The sequence below is a fragment of the Podarcis bocagei genome (genome assembly GCF_964188305.1).
Source record: "Podarcis bocagei genome assembly, chromosome: 16".
Classification (NCBI taxonomy): domain Eukaryota; kingdom Metazoa; phylum Chordata; class Lepidosauria; order Squamata; family Lacertidae; genus Podarcis; species Podarcis bocagei.
Genome location: NC_138142.1, coordinates 29,274,421 through 29,289,734, shown reverse-complemented (window position 1 = coordinate 29,289,734; position 15,314 = coordinate 29,274,421). Strand labels below are relative to the sequence as shown.

The 15,314-nt window shown below is 50.1% G+C and overlaps 1 protein-coding gene across 1 annotated transcript; it reads right to left on the bottom strand.

The window, feature by feature from the left end:
- Nucleotides 1–359: 359 nt before the first annotated feature.
- On the bottom strand, nt 360–11,673 carry LOC308575431 (pre-mRNA-processing factor 39-like). Its single transcript, XM_081174076.1, has 14 exons — nt 11,478–11,673; nt 9,920–10,230; nt 9,586–9,711; nt 8,931–9,049; nt 8,350–8,517; nt 6,677–6,872; nt 6,263–6,370; nt 5,445–5,609; nt 4,860–4,986; nt 3,905–4,173; nt 2,751–2,935; nt 2,548–2,622; nt 1,313–1,475; nt 360–950 (listed from the first exon to the last, which is right to left on the bottom strand). Exons 1-14 carry the CDS (start codon nt 11,542–11,544, stop codon nt 888–890), a joined length of 2,142 nt encoding a protein of 713 aa, XP_081030202.1. The 5' UTR covers nt 11,545–11,673; the 3' UTR covers nt 360–887.
- Between the last annotated feature and the right edge of the window lie 3,641 nt (nt 11,674–15,314).

The window sequence follows — 15,314 nt, the reverse complement described above, 5'->3', positions numbered from 1 at the left end:
GATTTTGCTGGATTATTCTACCTGGCTTTATTCTTCTAAGGTGAGCAAGTAGGTTTTAGAACCAATTGTCAAACTTAGTCTTCTTCCAGAGCAAATGATCCCTTGTACACAATTCCTGTTCCAAGGGGGTTGTTGAATAAACAGTTCTAGCCCATCTAGTTGCAGAGTTGAGTTTGAATGAGAAGACTGCAGCAATCATTGCCTGTTCCTACACTGTTAAATAAAGTAACCAGGCAAGCAGAACTTGTATTACAAGTAGAAATAAAAGCCACAAATTTGGCTAAGCACTATGCCAACCCATACTAGAATAACCCCCTGAGCACTCCCCTCTCACAGGAAAATGGAGGATGGTAAAGACATGGTAATGAATTCCTGTTTATGTACAGTTAACAACACATGAAATGTACAGGAGGAAAAGTTTACAAAAAAAGGAGGACTCATTTTAACAGACACCAATTCTGCCTCGTAAAGCCTAAGAGAATCCCGCGGCAGACAAGACGTAGTCCTTGGTCACTCCATCATCCAAAGGGTCTCCAAGGAGGACTGTGGCAACCTCCCTTGTGTGGTAAACAACAGCAGCTCCGCATGGAATATGTGATTTCAGATCCTCCACGTCTAAGAAGTGTCAACATATTCCCCTGAATCGTGGAAACACGAAAATTGTGGCTCGTAATAGGTGGTGGGGCAGTTCAGTACATACAAAGCTTTTGTGGGGAGGGAGAATCAGTTTTTCAGATGGAGACAGTTAAGTTTCTCTACAGCTGCTCAGAGAGGAGGTAGCAGCAGCAGCAGCAGCTACAGGTCATGCCTGCTTCTATCTGTGGGCCAAAAAGCTGCAGCTGCCACTCAGTCTCATGGATGCTGTGGGCATCTTGGGCCAATCAGTTTCAGGTCTGTTGGTAATACTGATTGTAGTTCCATGTGTTCTGGTACCCATAGCCACTATAGTTCTGCAAACAGAGTAGATAAAAAATGAAGCAAATTAATTTATTTCAATTTTGCCAAGCGGCTTTAAATAAATTACATTATTTATTTTGTGGACAGCCTTCCTTCCGCCCCAACAGCAAAAAGTTCCATGGAAGGCTTGTTCACACAGAATGCTTGGCTCAACAGGCCTAAGCTAAGCTGCCTACTCAAACTGGCCCAAATTAACTCTGTTCAACTGGGTTGTGCAAACCACCTAGCTGGCTCAAATCAAAAAGCTACCTCAGTAATGTATTGCCTGTCAAGCTAACTAGGAACTGGTCCCAAGTTTGTTTCAGCCACCTCTGCTATGTCTATAAACTCATTCTAGAAGTCTCTTGCAACTCACCTGGTACCAAGTGTTATAGTTATAAGCTCCTGTTGTGCTGCTGTTGCTCACATCTGCTGCCATCAAAGGGGTGATGCCTGTTGTTGCAACTGCAAGGCTGCCGCCTCCTGCAGCTGCAGCAGCATCCTCAAGTCTCATCCTTTTTTCATCGGCCTCCTCAGCACTGCACGGAAGTTTAAAAAAGGGCAGTCAGCATCCTGGAAGGGAGTGGGCATCTCTGGCTGCCCTGGAGGCCTGGCTTAGCAGTGGCAGTCAGGAATGCAATACGTGCATTAGGGGACTGGTGTTCAGCTGGTATTTCAGGACCTCATGCTGGGTCACAGCAACATAACTAACACTAATGTCTATGATGCCACAGACACCCTCCCCCCTAAGATCTTAAGGGGGGGGAAGAGAAATAACCAATGGCTTTTAAGACTGTAAAGAAGGTGCACAGAGAGATGTCTCAGCCAGGAAACATCACTAAATCCACTCGTTATGAGGGAGGGGCCCAAGTCTATAGAAAACCTTGGCATGCCTTAAAGCAGTGGGAAGAAACCTCGAACAGTTAAACGGACAGTACAAAGCTCACACAATGGTGAGCTTCTATAAAGCCTGGGTTTTTATTTTGCAGAAGAGCAAGAAGGAAGTTTGAGGGAGCAGAATTGGCAAATAAAGCTAAGTGGGGTGGGCCTGTGACAAAAACACAAATAAGATAAGATGCCCTGGTGCACAATCTCCACCCTGATCTCCTTCAACACTGCAGGGTTTTTTGCATGACTGGGTCAGGTTGTTTTTTTTAAAGTTAACCATTTTAAAAAGGAAAGAAACTCTGAACCCCTGAGTGAGGGAAAGTGTCATGCAGGGAAAACACAGTACTTCTGAACCATTTAAATCATATGAATTATCGGCACAACAGAGCTCTAGGAGAGACCAGTACTGTTATCCCCATACTGCAAGTGAGGGAACCGAGGCAGAGAACTGTGGCTGGCCTTAGGTCATCTTGTGAGTTCAAGGCGGAGGTGAGATTGGAAGCAGGGTCCTGTGCCAGACTAGCTTTCACAGTGGACATGCAGCCCAAACTTAATCCATCGTACGAAGTACATTGTACCGATTTCAACAAAAGTCCCCCTAACGTACACGTGCAGAGGTCCACAGCCTCAGTGAGGAAGACTGTGTTGGTCACCTCCTCCTCCTAAACAGACAACAGAGGCCAAACAAAGGCCAAGGACTTCAGTGGCCAAGGAGTTCCTCACCCATTCTCCAGGAGCCTCTTCCTCATCACTTGCTGGTTCAGTAGTTTCTGATGCTCGTCGTACGATGTCAGTAAGCTGCCAATGCAAAAAGGAAAAGAAATATTGGGCGAGAAAAAAGCTCTGTTGGCACATGGCTGTCATGAACTGGACAGACAAAAGCCTGCAAGTCTGGCCCCCTTTCACTGTACTCCTCTCTTTGTTACCTGTTGATGCTGGACCCAAAGTCCTCAAGAAACTCCACCCTCCGCTGGGAGAATATAATCTTGGTCTCCAGAGGGAGACCGCTGGTCAGGGCTCGGTCGAAGCTACTCATGGTGTTGCCCTCATTTTGCCGGACGTCAGCACTGAACTCCATTTCTAACAGATTGGCGTAGAGCTTGGCATTGTCCTGCATCAAAGGAAAATGCAGCAGAAAACATCACTCAGAAAAGTTGGGGACAAAACTTGGAAGGAAAGAATCCAGACCATCTCTGTCTTTGTGTTCAGCGCAAAGGAAAACCTGCAGCTCAAAATAAAGGGTTGGCAAAAAATGGCCAGCATTACGGTAAGTCTATCTAGGTGGTCCCAAGGAAAAAAATTGGGATCCTGTAGAAAATGCTTTTTTATTCCTCTTAAGACAGCCAGGATAGGCAAAGGCAAGCAGAACTGAGCTTTGCTTTGACCTTGAATTAATGTCAACTAAGGGACTGGCTCTTCTGGATAGAATCCAGAAGAGACCTGCAATTAGAAACACCATGTTTTCCCCTTGGTATCCACTCTTGAGAACAGAGCATTTTAGAGCTATCTATCTAACCAAACTCTCATCAGCTTCCTTAAGAAATGCCTTTATTGAGCTGCGTTTCCAAGTAATGCCTCCTGTAGGATGCAAGCAGTTCACTGCTGTTCAAAGGGATTGCTTTATTTCACACTTGAATGACGCAAGGAGGAAGCTTCAGCTATGAAGCTCCAGAACTTTGTGCATGACTGAGTGGGCTGAAACTTTTAACATTTTCAAGAAAGATTAGATACATTCAGGGCTGATCTGCACTTCCCACCTCAAAGAGGAATAATTGCAGGAAGAGGCAGCTGTTTACACATACAGCAATGGCAGACATGCGGTAATAAGCCCCACCACACTTCTTTTGGTGGCTCTAGGAGGTGCCAGGGACCCCCAAGGAGGGTGCGCACACATGACCATGCGCAACACTGACAACCAGACTTCTAGAAAGCCACACTCAAATCTATCTCAAGTCTCTGAAATGCTGTGCAAAGTGGAATCAGAGAAGTTGAAAACTATACCAGTCCCTCACTTTTGGATGCCGACCTTCAAGGTCCCCATCTCCCCACTCCCCCTTAGCAAACGCCCAGTATTTTTTACCGGATCCTTCTCCAGTGCCTCCAAGAGTATCTTCCGGGCTTTGATCAGGTTCTTCTGCACTTTCAAAACCTGCCGGGCTAGTTTGACAGAATAGAAGGAAGAGACAGGCATCCCCTCGTTCTCCCGGATGGCTTCCATCAGGAGGGCCTCTGCCGCTTCCATGTTCCCCAGCCGGCGCTCCAGGCTCACCCGCCGCAAACGCACCATGGCCAGCCCAGGCACACAGTCCTCAAAAGACTTCAGGATGCGCCGGGCTTCCTCCACCTCTCCTGCATGGGGGTGGGGGGGGCAGAGTGAAAACAGCTGCATTCGCTGTGCTGAGAGCTTAGAAGAGCCGAGTTCAAATTACTATCCTCCAAGAATCTGTGAAAACTTCAGCAATGACAACGAGCAGGCATCCTCCTGGCCATTCAGAGATCTTCCCCACTGCCCTGGCCCCTCTTGGCCCAGTTCCCCTGGAGTTGAAGGGAGCGAACTGTGTACCATTCACCCCCCACCCCTGCCTATGTCAGCTGCCTCTGGGAATCTCAACAAATATCCTGCAATGGGTTGCATCCAAAGCAGTGTCCCACCAGCACAAAGATTTCCACTTGTGCAACAGGACTTCTCCCCACACCCCTTCCTTCTGTTCTAGGGGTTCCCCCAACTGCCTAGAGCAGATTTTGAGGGGAACATGTGTGCGAGGAGTCCTGTTGTGCAAGCGGAAATGTTTACACTTACAGTGTCTCTTTCATGGCACACCATCTGGACATTGACAAAAAAACCTAATATTTCAATCTTTTCAAGTTCAGTAGAAATGTTTGGCTGGTGAAGAATTCTGTGAACCCTGAAAGGCAACCCCTGGCCTAGGCAGCTTACGGCTGATCAACAGAAGATTTTAGCAGCATGGGACGAGCAGCTCCTTGGGCTAGAAAACTGAGGGGGCTGGCAAGGCAGTGCCCCTTATTCTCCTCACCTTGTTTCTCCTCAAAGGCTGCCCAGAGGAGGTGGATGTTGGGCTTCCGAGGGAGGTGATAGCAGCAAGCTCGCTGGAAGACGTTCCTGGCCCCAGCTACACTGTGGTTCTCGAGGTACCTTGTGTACTGGATGGAGAGGAAAAGGGAACAGAAGAAGCAGAGGGTGGTATGAAAAGCAGCTTGGATGCACACCTGCGATGGCAGCTCTGGTCAGAAGGAGCTTAACCCAAACACGTTCTGTCACTGTGTTTCTGAAAAAGCCAGTGATAATTTTTTGCCCCATCATGGCAAAGCTGCTACTGTTGCTTGTCTCTTCCTCTTGTGTGTGGGGACCATTCTGTAATTTGGGCAGACACCAATATTTTATCCATCTAACTAGAGCCCACCATGGGGACACCCACAGCGAGACAATATGCACTTTCTGGAGGAGGAGGCCTAACAAAACAAGAGGCTGTTCATAAAGGGAGGAGTTTAAACCACAGCCTCTGGGACTGCCTGAAGGGCAGAGAAGGAGCCGCTCCCCTCCTCTGCATGGGGCAGTCCGGGGGCATTCAGGGGAGGAAGCACATCTTGCCAACACACACCTTGATCCAGAACTCCTCATACAGGGCGCAGGCAATGACGCAGCGCTCAAAGAGCACGATGGTGCGCTCGTGTGAGCCGCTGGCGATCTCAAAGTCCAGGTAGTCCCGCCAGTTCCGCAGCTGGGCTCTCTCCAGCGGCTTTACGTGGAAGTAGGGCCTCTTGATCTAAAACAAAAGGAGGGGAGGGGGAAGGAGCTCAACCGGAGAGGCAAAAGGAAAGCAGGGAGATAAATTCCCCAATCCTGCTGGGGCTGAGGTCCAGAGAGAGGGGGACCTCGCACACTTTTTCTGGCTGACCCAAGACAGGCAAGAATGGAGAGCACTGGCATCGGTGCACATCAGCACTTCAGCCTCAAAGTAAAAGCTCCATGTCACACTGGCAGGGCACAGGATCCATCCCCCAGCTCCGCCATATGCAGCCTATTTGGCAATTCAGGCCTACAGAAGCACTCTGCCATCCGTCACCCCTTTTGGCTTTGCATGAGCCCTGGACAACTTTTCCAAGCATAAACCTCACAGGGCAGGGGGAGGAGCCTCACAGTGTCTGGCTGTCAAGCAAGTGAACCCCAAGCTAACAGGAGAAAGGCCCAAGGAGGCAACACAGGCAGGCCTGGCCTTTGAAGCTTCTCAGGCTCATTCCATAGCTTTAAAGGCAAGAAGCCAAGTGGCTTGTTTTTTAGAAGCAGGGAAGAACTGAGCAGAGCTGCTTCTCCCACATAACCACAGCAGAGAGACTGACAGCTGCTAGCCAGGTTCTTAGAAAAAGTTAAAGCCCTAAATAGAAAGCACTGACCAAACAGCGGCTCAGCTATACAAACCCCTTCTTCAAAATTCCAGCGCTTGCTGACTTCGCTCTCATTCTGGGTGTAGATATGCTGGCGAATAGAAATCACAAGTTCCCGGATCCTGTCCTGGTCCAGAGGTCCCTGAAATCCAAGAGCACAGCTCAGCCACTGGTTGCGCAAGGCATGGAAGTACTCAAGAAAGAGCCTTAAGAGAGCCTAAATGCACATGGGAAGCTCACGAACAAGACGCGAGACGTGAACCACAGCAGCCATTTTGTTCCCATCACCAGACACTTAAATGGTATACTGCCTCTAAGGATGGAAGCTCTCTTTCTACCCACTCTTTCTCTTTCATTGTGGAATAGTGTAATCAGTGTGCAGAGCCCAGGAAGCCCCTGCCCCCCAAGTACCAGAGAAAGCGGAACAGCCAGCCACACTGGTACCCACCAGCACTTGGCTCCCTTCCACCATCTCCTGCTTGGCTTCTGTCTTCAGTGGGACGTCCTCTCCAGGCGGAGCCTCCTCAGCCTCCATTTCGGTGGCCTTGGCCACTGTCTCGGAGGCCATCTTCGACTGCAGCCACAGCAGCTCCTCCGTGGAGAGAATCTCTCTGGGGGGATGGCTGGTCACGTGCTCCTTGAATCTGTGTTAAGGGAAGAGAAAGGTGGAGCAGGCAAGGCAAGGCCCACTCTTTGAGAGAAAGGTGGAGCAGGCAAGGCAAGGCCCACTCTGGAGCAAAGGGGGAGTTTGGATGCTGCAGAGAACTGGGGAGGGGACAGTGGTCTGGTACTGTGCCAACAACAGAATGGTGCCCCACAGCAGCTAATAATACTAAGCGCTGATTCAAGACCTTAAGTTGACGATGCCATAGATGTTATCTCAGTAAAACCTTTACCACAAGACTGTTAAGGGAAGTCAGAAGGATTAGACCCCTAAGGCAGCGTTGGAAGGGGGAAGAGTGGGGAAGGGAAACAAAGCAACATACCTAAGCCCGTCACATGAATTACATTTTCAATATTTACAGCACAGCAGGAAACTTCCCTTACAAAATATCAGAGATATCCAATCACATCCACAAATATCTAGTCTCTAAAGGACAGTCACGTCTGCAAGTCTTTTCACAACCTTTAACTGAATTTTGGGTGCACCCACTGCAGATGACACCACTTTATAAGCCAGCACCTTCATAGCTTTGCTCAGGAAAAAGCAGAGCCTGCAGATCATTCTCTCAGGCATTCCTGGCTGAGGGACTTCCTTATTCCCCCCATCTCGGTTACATGAGCTCTCTCAGGAGATGGGACCTGGGAGGCAGGGAGTGTCTCGGTGGCCTCTTGCCCTCCACTCCATCCCCTAATCTGTATTATGGGTATATTTTGGCAGTGCCAGCTGTGCATGTGGGAGACACACACAGCCAATGAAGCTAAATCGGTGTGGCCACTGAGAAATCATTTTACGGCACAACACAGCCTACCTCACAGGGCTACTGTGAACATAGAGAATAAAAGTGCCATGTTGCATAGCGATTCCTAAGGTGCTTTCCAATTCCATGACTTCAAATGCTGATAAAAGTTTGAAATACATCCATCTTGACGGACAGGTTGAGTTGTGCAAACTGTGAAGCGCCCACTTGGTGCAGTGGAGAGGGCTGGTACCAAGAGCGGTGAAAACCTGATTCAAATTCCTCAAAAGCCTCACAGGGTGACCTGGAGCCAGCCGCTCTCTCCCACGGCCTAGCCTACTTCATAGGGTTGTTCTGAGGATAAAAGTGGGCAGAGAAGCGGGGGAGAGAGAACCATGTCTGCTACTCTCAGCAAATTGAAAGGAAGAAGGACAAAAGTATAAATCAAGGATGACTGTATCAACAGCAAAACACGGACAGGGTTCCTTCTTTGGAATTTCCCTCCTTGGGGAGTTATGCAGGTGGGGTGCATCGCTACATCCAGAACTCCCCATCCTGAAGTGCTGCAGATGCCCCTGCCTCCTGTGGACATGTTTAGCCACTTTCCTTCTCACACAAACCAACACCTCACTTGGGAGCCTGAAGCTCTGACACTCACATCACAGCTCTTGAACAAAGTGTGGAAGCCGCCCCCCCCCCGGTAGCCCCCCACAAGACTTACTTTTCCCAGTGGTGGCTGTACAGCTGGGTGGGGGTGGCCAGCACTCGGTCATAGATGGCGGTGATGGCCTTCAGGTCCCCTTGCTCCCTCTGCCACTCCACGTACATCTCCCAAAGTTTGTCCGAACGGAAATCCACCCCGGCAGCTGCCACAGCCGACTCAAAAGTGCTGTGAGGAGCAGAGCACAGCACAGGGAGATGTGATCAGTATTTGAAAATAGGAGCCATGACAGAATATTGCAGTGTCGTCCTCTAGGAAACTCCATTCCACCCCCACCCATGTTCTACTTTTCCAGCTGACAGAATATCATGAGTACCTTGCCTGCTCAGTTATGCTGGCCCTGGAGGTGCTCCTGGAACTCAGCATACACACGTGGTAAGGAGGCAAGGACACAATTTGTTTGGCCAGTAAGATCTGGAGACCTGCTTGCTATGTATTTCTCAATATGGCACAAAAGGGGCCATGGCACTCAGCATCCTGAGTCTTATAGGGAGAATCAGGCTTCCAAATTATCACTTCTCTCTCACTTTCACACATAGGGTTACAATAGGAAGTCCCTTCCTCCCTCTGACATGACCTACCCACAGATTTTCTGAGCTGAATCTGGAAGGTTCATATCCAAGCTGGACTGCAGAAAGGAGATGTAATGGATCCACAGGTCCATGCTGAGGGGAATGGACTGCAGGCCTCGCTGGAAAACCTGGGGAGCAGCAGCAGTAGCAGAGAAATGATTTGTAAATACTTATTCATTTGTAGAGAACTGGGGGAGGAGAGGCCAGGAAGAGTTTTTATTCCCCCCTCCCCATCGACCCCTTGCCCACAATCCTTCACCCTTAAGATCTTGGATTCCCTCCTTTCCTCTGAAGCACTAGGGGCTGACTAAACCAGACACAACATGTTGAGGTAGGAGCTTTTGTCCTTCTGGGGAGACTGAATGCAAAGCAAAACTCATCCCTGCAGAGTCCACCTACCCCAATTGAAGCTAAGAAGACACCAGACACACAGGCTTTTTGCCTTATCCTGTTGCGCGAGGTTGCTTGGCTCACTTGCAGGAGATACCTGGAACCTGCCTACTCTGCAGCACCTTTAAGGAGCGTGCAGCTCCCCTATGTCTGGGTTGCGGTGGTCTGAACTGGGTATGTCCCAGGCGCACGCACGCACGCACACGCACACACACACACACACACAAACAGAAGGGAGAGCAGAGGTACGGAATCCCCTCCGGCCCCTCCTCACCTCCTCAGTCTCCTTGATGAAGTCAAAGCGCCGCTCCATGTCTGCGTATTTCTTCCAGTAGCCGTAGCAATAAGGGTACCGCAGGAAGAAGCTGTCAAAGGCTTTGCGGGCTGCATAGATGTGATTCTGCCCAAGTGGGAAAGAGGAAAGAGGTGAAGCTACCACACAAAACACAGCAGGCTACTGTAAATGTGAAGGAAAAGGAGGCACCTGCCTTATTAAAGCTGTTATCTTTCATCGGGTAAGCCTCACTCCAATTAGGGACAATTAACTTGCGCTTCAACAGTTAACCACACAATTCAATCCAAGCTTGCAGGTGGACCCCTCAGCTTACCTCTTGCTCTACATACTGCAGCAGCTCTGTCCATGCAGTGAAGTCGAGAGGGTTCTCTTGTGCCGCTCTCCAGTACCGCTCAAACTCCAGCGGATATGTGATGGAGAGCTCCTCCATGGGGGGGTTGATTGCCATGTGCATGACCACGTCGGGAGCAGAGGGCTGAGGGGCTTCCTCCTTGGCAGGCTCAGGTCGCAGGGCCAGAGCAGTGGATTCTACACTGACCCCGTTGCACTCTTGCGCTGGCGTTGCCTCATCTGGGTTTGGGGCCCCGTTACTCGCTGGCTTAGGAAGCACATCTTGGTCAGGACCTATTGGATTTAGGAACAACAAAAGGTAATGAGAATTCTTCCAGTTCTCTCTGAAACCTAGTTCTGTTGGGCTAACAAGGGCTAACTGTGCTGTTCTGAAGATGGGCCATGGCAAGGGCAAGGAATGCCCCAACCACCCTGGCATTTCCTGGCTAAGCAACAAACCTCCTGCCTTGATTCTGCAAGCAGCACTTTGCTCTCTCTGCTGTGCACATTAATTCTCTCTCCCTGCCAAATATTTTCAACAAATGCATATATGAATGGAAAAAGCATTCTCCAATAGCCACTCCAACAGTTCCCTTTTGGACTTTTCTTCACTCAGGCTTGAAAATGAACAATTTTGCCTGTGGTAAGTCACCTCTAACCAAGAGACAGGGGAAAGCTTTACTACTCAGGGGAGAATCCAGAGCAGGGCTCCCCAGTCTCAGTCCTGAAGATAAATAATAATAATAATAATAATAATAATAATAATAATAATAATAATTTATTATTTGTACCCCGCCCATCTGGTTGGGTTTCCCCAGCCACTCTGGGCGGCTTCCACAGATACCAAAAAACACTAAAATATCATACATTAAAAGCTTCCCTGAATAGGGCTGCCTTAAGATGTCTTCTGAATGTCAGGTAGTTGTCCATCACCTTGACATCCAATGGGAGGGCATTCCACAGGGCGGGCGCCACCACCGAAAAGGCCCTCTGCCTGGTTCTTAAAGAAGGTCCTTGGGTAGGTGGGCCAGGAGAAACTTCCACCAAAACATTCAAGAGCCACTGCCTGCTAGTAGTGGACAATTCTAGGGCAGACAGACCAAAAGTCTAACTTGGCAGACGGCAGCTGGACATCTTGTAGAAAGCAAATTGGGCTCCATTATTACATCCCCCCCCCCAAAAAAAAAGGATCTCGGGTATCTCTCTGTGCCCACGTGCGGTGGCTGCCAGGTCCACTCTCGCATGTCAGCCAGGAACGAAACCTCCATGGACAGAGGCAGTGTACCTGCGACGGGCAGCACACGCCACGTCGTGCATAGTGAACTTCCCAGGGGGAAACCGGAGTGTCCTCCGTTGGAAACTGAGCGCTAGGGTAGAGAGGCACTTGGGGGACAAAGGACTTTGTGCGCGTGCTGGGCTTGGGGTTCTAGTACGTAGTCTCGACCCCCTCTCCGTCCACGCTTTGGAGCCCCGCCCTCCCCAGCCCCGGCCGTGACCAACGGACCCCTCTCCGACCCGCCCCCCCTCCGGCCTCTTCTCACCAGCCTCGGCGCCCGGGAGCCCCTCCCCGCCGGGACTGGCAGGAGCCTCGGGCCCTTCCGCCGCCATCCTCCTCGCGGCCGCCGAACCGAGCGTCTATGCCTGGGGCCTCCCCGGTGCCCGTCGCCGCCGCCGCTCCCGCTAGGCCGTACTGCGTCTGCGCCGCCGCCGAAGGACCCGGATGAGATGGGCGCCTGGCGCGGCCTATGAATTGCTGAGGAGCCTTGAAAGGAGAGCCAGGGCGACCATAGAGAAAGCAGTTCAGAGAGAGGAGGAGGAGGAGGAGGCGGTTCCAAGGGCTAACCATAGAGGAGGAAAGTGGAGGAAGGACCGCAAGCGCTTCTCCCATAGATTTGTAGTGGTAGACTAGCATAGGTGGTTTGAATTGCGGGTTTACTTCGGGCGCTATTTCCCCCCTCGCTTCCTCCCGCCCCGCCTGATGGAACTGAGAGCTGCAGATGGAGCACGGGAGGAAAGATACAGAACTGCAGCAGCATCTTCGTAGCTTGGACTTCGTTTTGCGCGAAAAGTGGTTGCTGCTTGTAGTTATTTGATTGCAGCGTTTCATCAGCCGGTGTCTTGAGCAGCGACCTCTGGAAACGAAGGGCTAAAAACCGGCGCTGCTCTCCAAAATTATCTGGCCCCTTTTAACTTCGTATTTCATTATTTTTTTTTAATAAAATTTTTATTGCATTTTTTCCAGATAAAGATGAACAGTCAAGTATACAAAGAAACAAAGACAACAAGAAAAGAAAAGAAAAAAGATGGATCGTCTCAAGGCTTATTTCAGTCTTCTATCGGACTTCCCCACATCTCCCACACAGTGCATTCTTAATAATAAAATTATCAGCAAATTATTACCTTGTTTCATGTGTTTCTTTTGTACTTTCCAATCATTGCATTTTGAGTTTAAATTACTTATTATCCATTTACTTTGAAAGCAGATATAATATCATTTTAAACATTTAAATGAAGGGAGTATCGAAATACTGCAAAACCATGCCTAAGGTCCCCTGGGCATGAACAGAGTGCCTTTCTCCCCAGGGAAAGCAACATCTCTCTCTCTCTCTCTTACTCACTCACTTGAAGGGAATAGGCAGGGAGTGCACTGACAGTTGGGAGGCAACGCCCGGAGAGCAGGAGGAGAAATGCATCTGGAGCAAACAAGATACGCAGGGTTGGCTGATAAGCGAAAGGAGTGCACTGCCAAAATGCTTTAGCAACACCCAAAGAGGCAATAAGGCAAATCGAGGAATATGATATGGTGGGGTGGGGTGAAGGGCTGCAGGACTATAACTATTGCTGGCTTACGTGTATTGGGGGCCACCAGCCTTTGGAAACAATTCCGCTGGTTGCCTCTGCGCAGATTACAATAAACCCTTTTCTCCGAAGGAACTGAATCCCTGGTGCTTCTTTTGCAACCTCTACGTTCTGGGTAAGCGGGCAAATGGATCCTAAGTAAATAAGGCTTCAGATTTGGGGGCTCTGCCCGGGATTTGCCCCAACCCATTGGACCAGAGGCCAGGCTCGACCGTGGTGAACAGCTCAGACCGGCGTTCGCAGCTCCAGCGCGCACCCTCCCAGTTTGTAGGGGGAGCCAGCCACACCGTCCTGGAGTGCAGACACCCGGTCGAGGGAGAAAAGAGGCGGCCGAAGGGGGGAATCCGGAGGAAAGAAGAAAAAAAAGAGGTAAGCCCGAGGGAAAGGGCTAGGGGTCCGAGGGAAAGGACTAGAGGTCTGATCAGCCTCACCTGGCTGTGGCAGTGGAATGCCCGGCACCTGCCCGTGTGACAGTAGAGTGTCCGGCAGTAGGGTGCCACCAGGAAGGGAAAGGGAACTGGCTGAGGTAGGAGTGCCACTAGTAAAGGATTAGTGTGGTACCAGGGGACTCATAGGGTAGGAAGGGGGGGAAAGGGAAATTTGTGTTGTGTGTTGTGTGTCGTGTGTGGTGTGTTTGAAGAGAAGTCCCGTACAGGAGTGGAGTATTCTGTTAGACATGGGATCTGGAGGCAGTAAATGTACCCCCTTGCAGTGTTTCCTGGATAGCTGGAGAATAGCTACAAGAGATCATGACTGGGGTTTTAAGTTGAAAAAAGAACGACTCAGAACTTTATGTGAAGTAGAATGGCCCACGCAAATAACTGGCTGGCCATCAGAGGGCAGTCTCGACCTGCAGTTAATAGACCCCCTGTGGCGAAAAATAGTTAATGTTCACCCAGACCAGATTCCTTATATCTCCACCTGGAAAACTAATGTGGAAAAAAATCCCTCATGGCTGAAATCCTGCCGCAGTAAAATAGACCAGGGCGCCCACCTGTGTGCAGTCAGAACGCAGCCAAAACCCCCGGTCTTACAGGACCCAGAAGAAGAAGAAGGAGGTGTATTGAGACCTCCTCCCCCATATGCCCCACCAACGGCACCGCCAGCACCAGGGGCAGCCAAAGATGATGAATCAGATGAGGAAAAGGAAGAGGATGAGGAGTTTAGACAGACTATTGGAAGGTTGACAAAGGGTGGAAAGAGGTGGACTGAAGAACAAAGGAAAAGAGTTAGAGATTTTGTAGAGGATTTTAAGAAAGAAATAGACGTTAGTGGGCACTTAGTGAGTGCTGCGGAGTGTAAAAGGGACCAATGGAAAAAGAAACAGAGACATTGGGAACAGGCTTGGGATAGAGCCGCCCTGCATAAGGCAGCCAAGGAACAAAAGGAGAGAGCAGAGAAGATAGCCCCCCTGCGCCGGGTTTATGACCCACCAGGACCCCCAGAGGCGAATGGGGCGCCAGCGCCACGAACATATACCGTCCAACATGTGCCTTTCTCAAGTGCAGATGTATGTAATTGGCGCAATCAGAACCCCTCTTTTGAGGAGAACCCAGCGAAAATCATAAAATTGTTTGAAGGGATCTTTAAAACCTATAATCCCACTTATGATGATGTACAATACCTCCTGGACTCACTACTAACTACAGAAGAAACTAGGAGAGTCCACACTGAGGCAAGAGCGCATTTGCGGGCTCAAAACCTGGGTGAGGTGGCCATAAATATCGCCTACCCCCGAGAAACCCCTAACTGGGATTACCAAGAAGTGGGAGGCCAAAATTCTTTAAATACGTACCGCCAACATGTATTGACTGGGATGAGGCGGGCCTCCCGGAAGCCTACTAATTTGATGAGAGTTAGGGAAGTGATTCAGAAACTTGATGAGCCACCTGGGGCGTATTTAGAAAGACTGAAAGAGGCATATAGACAGTATACTCCCCTGGACCCAGATGATGGAGCAAATGCCCCCATTGTAAAGGCCGCCTTTGTAGCCCAGGCAGCTTCCGATATTCGCCGAAAAATCCAGAAGCATGAAGGGTTCATGGCACATTCCTTGGAGTGGATGCTAGAAATAGCGCAGACTACTTATAACCAGAGAGAGGAGGAAGCTCAGAAAAAGAAAGAGAAATACCAAGCTAGGAAGTTGATGGCGCTACGGGCTAGCAGCCCTTTGGGAGGAGAAGCCACCCGGGGAGGAGGGCAAAGTCGCTTGGGACGGAACCAATGCGCGATTTGCCGGCAGGAAGGGCACTGGAAACGGGAGTGCCCGCAAGCACAAGAAGAAGCCAGGGGACGAGGAGCTAGGATGTCCGAACCCGCCCAGGTTACACCAGGCCTGGGTCCAAGACCCTGGGCTCCTGGGAATCAAGGGAGGGGTAGAGGAAGAGGCCAAGGGCCTCCATGGATGCCACCACCGCAGCGGCAGCCGGGAGCCATGAGCCTGAGGGAAGATGAAGAGACTTATTAGGACAGACCGGGCCCAGCTGATATAGGTTCCCGTGAGCCCATGGTCAAGATAC